Source organism: Malus domestica, chromosome 09 (assembly GCF_042453785.1).
Source record: "Malus domestica chromosome 09, GDT2T_hap1".
Lineage (NCBI taxonomy): Eukaryota > Viridiplantae > Streptophyta > Magnoliopsida > Rosales > Rosaceae > Malus > Malus domestica.
Window position 1 is genome coordinate 22,547,812 of NC_091669.1, and position 9,967 is coordinate 22,557,778.

Genomic DNA, 9,967 nt, shown 5'->3' on the forward strand with positions numbered 1-9,967 from the left:
AAACAAAAGGGGGACACATAAGTAAAACTGAGATAGAGTTCATTTGTGCGGAAGGAGAAATGATATTTTTGTTTCCCTTTATTTTCATCCGCTCTATCAGATGCAAAAAGACTAAAATGAGTGCATTCAAACCAACTCATTTTTTGCACTTCAGTCCTACATAAAATATATCTCAATGATACTAATTAGACAGAGTCGGGAAGTTCAAATAAATCACTTATAGCAACAAAAACAGTCAAAAAACAAATGTGTATGTAGAAATTAAAATAGTAAAGGTATTGTTATGACAAAAAAGTAATAATCTACTGTGATTAATTTCACAAAGAAACCATATATAAAGGAATCATGCGCAAACAATGCAACATTAGAGTGTTAAAAAGCAAATGAGGATTATATGAAATCTGAGAGCAACAACTTACAAATGAGTAACATGTAAAGTTAAAATAGAGAAGACATTGATGTACAATGTTGTACTCATACATATGGAGAATAATATATAAAGTAAGTTGGAAATAGAATTTGCTATTCTAGAAAAAATGGATTTTGCAATTTTCTCTTATGGATTTTCTCTGTATGGAGCTCTTAGTGTGGATGGTTTAAATTGTAAGCTCGAAATGGAATTTGCTATTCTAGAAAAAAATGGATTTTGGAATTTTCTCTTATGGATTTTCTCTGTATGGACCTCTTAGTGTGGATGGTTTGTTAAATTTAACTCAAAACAGTAGAACATTTAACAAATGGGGGACACATAACCGAAAGCTTGATGCGAAATATATAAGCACACAAATTAAACCCTCTTTTTGTCAATTGTAGTAAAGTATGTAAGTAGGGATCGTTCTAAACCGGGGATTAGGAGGGATTGCTAAACACTTGAAAACTAACTTAAAAACGTAAAAACAAAGTTTAAAGCACTAAACTAGACTCAAAGAATGCAAAACTACAATTTAAAACACTAAAACAAACCAAAAACTCAAAACAGCAACTAAAAGACTCAAAACTGCCTTAAAAACACTTTCTGGGCAGTTTTGAACTCTAACACAAATCTGAACGAATTTGAGTTTTAACTTGAATCAAAACACTTAAAAACACAAACCAAAACACTTTCTAACTAATCTAGGACTTCAAAATAAAGGGGAGATTGGTTTTGACGAAATTGAAACAAAACACAAACTTTGTAATTAAAACAGATTGTAAAACAATTTGGGAGTCTAAATGGATGATTGATTAGTTAGAGGCTCTTTCTCCACACATGACGTATATGCAAACGATTCGATTTCCAATTATTCCTTCATAGAATTATGAACGACATTGCCCCAAATTAACCGTGACATCACTAGCTAACTCTCAGATTTTCCTTGTATTATTGGATTGGATGGCATCATTCGACAACCCAAAGCATTCTTCAAAAGTCCCCTACATGACATCATAATAGAGATACGATCAAAGATCATTACGTTCAATGAAAACCATAAGCAATGACAAAGCACTTGCAACTATGACATCATGTCACTCATGCTAGGAATTGAACTTAACGCGATTGTGACTAGCAACCTTCACTACATATGAATATAAGTTTGTAACGATTATGTGAAACATCCTTATATTCTAGCATCATATTTATGCATGCCAATTAAGTGTCGACCCCTAATTAACAAACACAAATAAGTTATTAATCAAACAGTTAAGCCAATTGCATTCACGATTCAAGAATTCATAATTGGAATTTATCAAATCAAATTGCACACATAGTCATGGCTTTGAAATCACCCCTAACCAATAGGGGTTTAGCCACTCATGTTCATAGCAAAACGAAAGGGAAAGGAATTACACAATGAAATCATAAAACGAATTACACCTAGAATGCACCAACAATGAAGCTTGAACATCCAAGGATCCTTCATTCTTCCTTCTTCCTTCTTGCTGCGGCACACAAGTGGGTGAGTGTATGGATTGGGTTTTGGGGGTTATGGATGGTGTAGAAGGGTGGAATGGTGTTTAGGATGGATGTATGGTGCGGCTAGGAGTGTTTTTGGGCAGAAACTATGGAGATTGGTGAAGGATGGGTGCGGCAAAGGTGGTGGATGATTTCTGGCGTGAATGGGAGTGAATGGGGATGTTTTGTGGCTGCACAAGGATGTTTATTTAAAGGGATTTAAGAAATAAAACCCTAGGTTAATTAGGTAAACAGAAATTAAGTCTAAAGCTCTAGAATTAAGGAAACAAATCAGAAAACTAAGGGAAAATAGGCTAAAGGGTGCGACAAGGCATTAAAACACAATAAGAATGTGTTTTTATTCAGAAAATAGGAAAGAATCACTCTCCCTTGCACGGCAAGGAAGAGGAAAGGTCAAGGGATGCGGCTGTGATGTTGGAAAGGTTTAGGGAAAGGTTTAAATGTCCTAAAACTGAAGGGAAAGGGTTCCCTTGCACGGCAAGGAAGATGGAATTGTGGAAAAGGCATGTGAGGTGCGGCATTGATGTAAACCATGCAAGAAATGTGTGCTTGATGTCCTAGAATACTTAGAAGACCTTCAAAGTTGATAACACTTAGGGACACTTAGGAAAGGTCAAACCAAAGTAGGAAACCTTGGCTTAACTTTCCTACTTCAAGTAGGAATCCTTGTTGGAATTGGAATCCTTGTTCTTCTAGGAATCCTCATGTGATTAGGAATCCATCTTCAATTAGGAATCCTTCGTTGATTAGGAATCCTTCGTTGATTAGGAAACCTAATTTCTTCAAGTCTTCAAATTCGTCCAAACCCTTGGCTCCAAATATGTGACATTCATTCCAAGCTCCATTTTGCTTCAAAAGGCTCCAAAATGCATCTTTTTATATGCTTTGCCCTTAAAACCTGAAAACACATAAAACTAGCTTAAAAGACTACTTTAACTAAGAAAACACCATGGAAATGCATAAGAACTAGCTAACTAAGGCGCATAAATATGCTCCTATCAAATTCCCCCACACTTAGCTTTTGCTAGTCCTCGAGCAAACCAAAGAAATAAAACGAAATAAAACGAAACAAAACAAATAAACACAACCTAAACCTTCCAACATTTGCCTCAGGGATTTCCAATGCACATGACATGTTAAAAATCATCATCCCCACAGATTTGAATCATCTTTACACTTAAGCACATACTTAATCATAATCACCACTTACTTGTTCACAATTAACCAATTAAAACAATGTTTTCGATGTAGTAATATGCCTTAGAGAATTCACTCAATTCCTTACAAAGTATGCACTCAATATTCACTCAGATTTTGTAACTACACACCCTATGCTAGTCATATGTGAGAAGATTGATGTAGATATGAAAACGAACACTCACATATATGTATCACAAAGAACGCAATTTCTGGAGTTAATAAACATGTTTAGATATGATCTCATGAATGGAATGCTACTACTTAGACGCGAGAACCAGTGACACCATATGCTCATACCAAATTCAAACTCCACAAATTGAAACACATAACACTCAAGATTGAAGTCAAAGGTTGTAACGGGGCTTGGGGTATTGACTAACAAAGAAAGGTAAAGGAAAACAAACGTTCTTAAAGCAATAGTAAGCAAAGCAATGAAATCTAGACTTAGAATTCACTTTAGAATGCAGAAATTACTTTTAAACATAAGGGGAAGATTTAAACAACTCTTAGGGTCAAATTCAACTTTTTGGACCCTTTCTTCAACCAACAATACTTTAGAACTCTTTTTTACATCTTTTCAACTGTTTTTTTCATACTTTTCATACTTTTCTTTTTTTTTCTTTCTTTCTTTGCACGAATTTTTCTTTTCTTTCCTTTCCACCCGTGCCTTTGGCACACTACTTACATGAGAAACACTTCCCCCACACTTGTTTTCTGCCATACATTAATCAAAAGGAATTCAATTTGAATTATGCTTTACTATGGTTCAAGAACAAGGGTAGGGATGGTCCTAATCTAGGCTAGGTGAGGATAACGTGGGTTAACAACGAATGTAGGCTAACAAGGCTCAATGGGGTTAACTTAAACATATAATGAAGTAGGATACATGGCAATTTGGTTTCGGTGGTGGTCACTACACAACTTCAACTTGAACATGTGTTAGGCAAATCAATAACATGCTTTGAATGAAATGGGCATGAGTTCTAGCATTTGGAACTAAATGATGAAACGCCTTCTAAGTAGTAACCAAGCAAAGAATAATGAGATCATGCAACGACTTTAGAAAACAATAATGCACAGATTTTAACTCTCCAAATAAACGTTTAGGCTCAAGTCTCACAAGGTTGTAGCGTTTGTTTGAGTTCCTTCCTTCAAGCATGTTACAAAAACTAATTTTTATCCTTTGTGATTGCATGTGAATTCATAAGCTATAACCACAACCAAGCATAAGCAAAGAGTAATTCAAACTTTCATCCATGTTAATAACTTTTTTTAACAGCCATGCAATTACAAGCCGAATCCTCATCATTGTGTTGGAAGGTACCCTAGACACAAACACACAAAAACGACTCAAAACACTCTTTTTAGACTTTTCAAAACACTTTTTTCAAATTTTTATGTGATTTTCGGAGTTTTATGTCAACACACACTAAAACACACCAAAACTGCTTAAAAACACTTAAAACAGCAAGGAACAAGTCTATAAGTAATGGGTGATAAAATCCCACGAATTTGCATCAAAAACACACTAAAACACTTAAAAACAGCAAGGAACAAGTCTATAAGTAATGGGTGATAAAATCCCACGAATTTGCATCAAAAACACACTAAAGCACTTAAAAACAGCAAGGAACAAGTCTATAAGTAATGGGTGATAAAATCCCACGAATTTGCATCAAAAACACACTAAAACACTTAAAAACAGCAAGGAACAAGTCTATAAGTAATGGGTGATAAAATCCAACGAATTTGCATCCAAAACACTTAGTTACCCCCCCCCCCACACTTAAATCAAACATTGTCCTCAATGTTTCAAGCATAAAATCACACCAAATAAAATTAAACACACAAACAACAACTTAATCAACTAAACTGGCAGATTAGAAAGAATCAACAAAGAGAAGGGTTTTAGGAACGCAAATCTGGACTTGGAGTGATTCCTAAGTCTTCCTTTGTTGAATGCATGGGTTGCCTCCCAAGTAGCGCTTTCTTTTACGTCTTGCAGCCGGACGAAGAACTCATTCATCTCTCATTGGAGCCCACGACATGGAATGGGATCTCCTCCACAACCTGCCCCACGACACTCTCATAATATGGCTTCAATCGATGTCCGTTTACCTTGAATTCTTGACCATTCCTCAAGCTTTGGACTTGAACTGCACCATGTGGAAAAACATTAGTAACAACAAAAGGTCCAATCCACTTAGAACATAACTTACCAGGGAATAAACATAAACGGGAATTGAAAAGCAACACTTTTTGCCCAATGGTGAAGGTTTTGCCCCTAATCATCTTGTCATGAAACGCCTTTGTTTTCTCCTTGTAAATTCTGGCATTCTCATATGCTTCATTCCTTAGCTCCTCAAGCTCATTCAATTGGAGCTTCCGATGAATTCCAGCAGCATCTAAGTCCAAATTGAATGTTTTCACGGCCCAATGTGCCTTGTGCTCTAGTTCCACGGGTAAGTGACATGGCTTGCCATAGACTAGCCGAAATGGAGACATCCCTAGGGGTGTTTTGTAGGCTGTTCGGTACGCCCACAATGCATCGTCTAAACGCATGCTCCAATCCTTCTGGTTTGGCCCCACAGTCTTTTCCAAGATTTGCTTGATTTCGCGATTTGAAACTTCGGCTTGGCCACTTGTTTGAGGGTGATAAAGTGTTGAAACCCTATGCTTGACATTGTACTTCTTAAAGAGTTCATCAATGGTCCGATTGCAGAAATGTGAGCCTCTATCACTTATGAACACCCGCGGCATCCCAAATCTAGAGAAAATGTTAGTCTTGATGAAATCTGAAACCACTCTAGAATCGTTAGTACGGGTAGCTTTTGCTTCTACCCATTTGGAAACATAATCAACCGCAAGCAAAATATAAGTGAAACCAAATGAAGAAGGAAAGGGGCCCATGAAATCAATACCCTAAACATCAAAAATTTCAACATTAAAGATAGGGGTTTGCGGCATTTGGTCCTTAGCACCAATGGTACCTGTCATTTGACATCTATCACATGTTAAGCAAAACATTCTAGCATCTTTAAACAATGTAGGCAAATAAAAACCACATTCTAACACCTTAAGAGCTGTTCTTTGAGTGCCAAAATGACCCCCACATGCATAAGAATGACAAAAGGCTAGAATGGAGTTAAATTCAGAATTTGGTACACATCTTCTAACAATCTGATCTGGGTAGTACTTACACATATATGGGTCATCCAAAATATAAAAACGTGCATCATGTTTAAGTTTATCACATTGGGACTTGTTTAAGGTGTGAGGAACTTGCTTAGACACCAAATAATTGACCAAATCGGCATACCAAGGGGTACTTACCTCAATGGATAGAAGTTGCTCATCCGAAAACATTTCTGAAATGGGAATGGGCTCTTCCTCACGCACCAACCTGCTTAGGTGGTCGGCAACCACATTGTCACTTCCCTTTTTGTCCTTAATTTCGATATCAAACTCTTGAAGTAGGAGCATCCAACGAATGAGTCGAGGTTTAGCTTCTTTCTTGGTGAACAAGTACTTCAAGGCTGCATGGTCAGTGAAAACAATGACTTTAGTGCCAATTAAATACGATCTAAACTTATCTAATGCAAAGACAACAGCTAAGAGCTCTTTTTCTGTTGTGGAATAATTTAATTGTGCATCATTTAAGGTACGAGAAGCATAATAAATAACATGTGGCAACTTGTTTTTCCTTTGACCCAAAACAGCCCCAATTGCATAATCCGATGCATCACACATGAGCTCAAAGGGAATGCTCCAATCTGGTGGAGTGATGATTGGTGCCGAGGTGAGTAGGTCCTTGAGATGGTTGAATGCTTGCTCACACGCCTCGTTGAACTTAAACAACACTTCCTTTTGTAGGAGACGGCATAGAGGCTGTGCAATCTTGGAAAAATCCTTGATAAATCGTCGATAGAATCCTGCATGACCAAGAAAAGAACGAACCTCTCTCACCGAAGTATGAGAGGGTAAGTAGCGTACAAGATCTATTTTAGACTTATCAACTTCAATTCATTTTTCAGAGATTATATGACCTAAAACAATACCTTGTTTAACCATAAAATGGCATTTCTCGCAATTTAACACAAGGTTTGTTTCAACACAACGTTTCAAGATTAAAGTGAGATTATCCAAGCAATTATCAAATGAACTACCAAACACACTAAAATCATCCATGAATATCTCAATAATCCTTTCAACATAATTAGAAAATATGCTAACCATACACCTTTGAAACGTGGCAGGAGCATTGCACAAACCGAATGGCATGCGTCGATATGCAAACGTTCCAAAGGGACAAGTAAAAGTGGTCTTTTCTTGATCATCCGGGGCAATAACGATTTGATTATAACCAGAGTATCCATCAAGAAAATAATAAAAGGAATGACCCGTTAACCTTTCGAGCATTTGATCTAGGAACGGCAATGGGAAGTGATCCTTCCTTGTGGTGGCGTTTATCTTCCTATAATCAATGCATACTCGCCAACCGGTTTGAATGCGAGTAGGTACAAGCTCATTCTCCGCATTCTCCACAACCGTCACTCCAGATTTCTTCGGTACACATTGGATAGGTGAAACCCAACGACTATCGGAGATGGGATAGATCACTCCACAATCAAGGAGCTTGATTATCTCATTTTTCACAACTTCCATCATCGGAGGGTTGAGACGGCGTTGAGCCTCTCTAGTTGGTTTGGCCCCCTCCTTAAGAAATATGTGATGCATGCATGTTGTAGGACTTATACCTTTGATATCGGCTAAGGTCCAACCTAGGGCAGATTTGAACTCCTTCAAAACTCGAACTAGTTTCTCCTCTTCTTGTGCCGTGAGGGATGAGGAAATAATGGTAGGTAGGGATTCTTTTTCCCCCAAGAAAATGTACTTCAAGTGACTCGGCAATGGTTTGAGTTCAAGGATAGGTGCCTGAATTATTGACGGAAGCAACTTGTTAGTCGAAATGGGAATTAACTCACGAGTAGGAAACTTACCATCATGCGTAGGCAACAACTCAAGGGCAGCAACCATCTCACTGATTTCCTCACTAGGAGGCACGGCATGAAGTGATCCATGTGTGCCGTGGTTGAACATAGGTGCTACCTCCTTGGTTTTGAATTCCATGCCTCTTGTAATGACTTTTTCAAGCACATCATCATTCAAATCTTCAAGATATGCCTGCGCCAAAGAGTCAATTATATTAAGAAAGAAACATGAATGGTCCTCGCTAGGGTACTTAATAGAATCCGAAAGATTGAAGTTAACAACTTCCCCATCAAATTCCATGGACAAAGTTCCATTAAACACGTCAATCTTAGTCCGGGCCGTTTTCATGAATGGCCTTCCAAGGAGGATGGGCAATGAAGTGGCATGATCCGATTCATCCATTTCGAGAACATAGAAATCTGCTGGAAAGATTAAGTGATTGACCTGCACAAGAACATCATCCAAAACTCCCTTTGGATAGGCGTTAGATCTATCGGCCAATTGTATAATTACACCATCATTTTTCAACACTCCTAAATTCATAGATGCATAAATTGAGTATGGCATAACATTTATAGAAGCACCTAAGTCTAACATGGCAGATTCAAAGCGAGTGTTACCAACGACACAAGGAATTGTAAAACTACCCAGATCTTTGCATTTGGGGGGTAGTTTGCGTTGCAAAATGGCGGAGACATTTTCACCTACCTTTACAACCTCCTTGGTCGAAATCCTCTTCTTAGTGGTGCACAACTCCTTTAGAAACTTGGCGTATCTCGAAACTTGCTTGATTGCATCCAAAAGGGGTATGTTAACTTGAACTTTCCTAAATGTCTCAAGAATGTCCTTTTCAGCTTCCTCCTTCTTTGTTTGCATAAACCTACTAGGAAAAGGAACATTCGAAGGAAAAACATTAGTAGGAACTGAATTTGACACATTCCTACCCTTATTGGACAAATTGGACAGATTTTGGGTACTAGAAGCTTGCGGCAAAGGTGGAACCACCTTTGTCATAGGCAGGCTTGCTTCTTCCTCTTCAATTTGCAAGTTTTCATCCTCTTTGAGACCTGATTTTGATGGTGTAGGACCTGTCCCAACTTCTTTTCCACTTCTCAACAATATGGCTTTTGCACTTTCGAAACCTCCTTTTGGATTTGGAATGGTAGAACTAGGAAGTTGCCCTTGGTCTCGAAACTTCCCTACAAAATCTGCAATCTGCCCTATTTGTTTCTCCAAATGATCCACCCTCTTGTCTTGGTTTTGCATTGCTTTGGCTTGATTTTCTTGCCCCTGAGACAAGTTAGTTAGTAACTTAAGAAGTGTATCATTGTCTAGAGATGTACCTGAAGCATTTGGGGCAGATTGTTGTGGAACATGTGGGGGTGCGTATGGCTTGGTGAAGAAACCCGGGGGTTGTTGCCTAAAGCCTCCTCGTGGTTGGGATTGTTGTGGCTCCCTCCACTTGAAATTTGGGTGGTCTCTCCAACCGGGATTGTAGGTATTGGAATATGGATCATTTCTTGGTTGATTTTGGCTTTGAAACCCAATGGCATTAGCGCTCTCCCATCCACCGTTCTCAATGAGTTGAGGACACTTTTCGGAGGCATGTCCTTGGATAGAACATACGCCACACACCATTGGTCCTTGAATCTTCATTCCCTCGGCCATCTGTGAAACAATGGAAGTAAGATTAGCTAACTGAGATTGAATATTGGATGTGGAACTTACCTCATGCACTTGTTGCCATGGGGGTCCTCTTTGGCCTACACCCTCGTATTGTTGAGCGTTTAATGCTCAATTAGCAATCAAGATTTTTGCAGC

General features: G+C 38.3%; 1 protein-coding gene across 1 annotated transcript; it reads right to left on the reverse strand.

The window, feature by feature from the left end:
• Positions 1–5,176: 5,176 nt before the first annotated feature.
• Positions 5,177–9,663, reverse strand: LOC139187843 (uncharacterized). Its single transcript, XM_070804448.1, has 7 exons — positions 9,490–9,663; positions 9,044–9,436; positions 8,855–8,932; positions 7,912–8,338; positions 6,488–7,086; positions 5,374–6,076; positions 5,177–5,310 (listed from the first exon to the last, which is right to left on the reverse strand). The coding sequence occupies exons 1-7, from the start codon at positions 9,661–9,663 to the stop codon at positions 5,177–5,179; spliced, it is 2,508 nt and encodes an 835-aa protein (XP_070660549.1).
• Positions 9,664–9,967: the final 304 nt, after the last annotated feature.

Bases quoted from the DNA above. Each gene is read 5' to 3' on its own strand.
- LOC139187843 (XM_070804448.1), bottom strand. From the start codon at position 9,663: ATGATCCATATTCCAATACCTACAATCCCGGTTGGAGAGACCACCCAA. The intron at 9,437-9,489 runs GTACATCTCTAG...AACTTGTCTCAG, and splicing joins ATCTGCCCCAAATGCTTCAG to GGGCAAGAAAATCAAGCCAA. The intron at 6,077-6,487 runs GTAAGTACCCCT...TTTGATGTTTAG, and splicing joins AGCAACTTCTATCCATTGAG to GGTATTGATTTCATGGGCCC.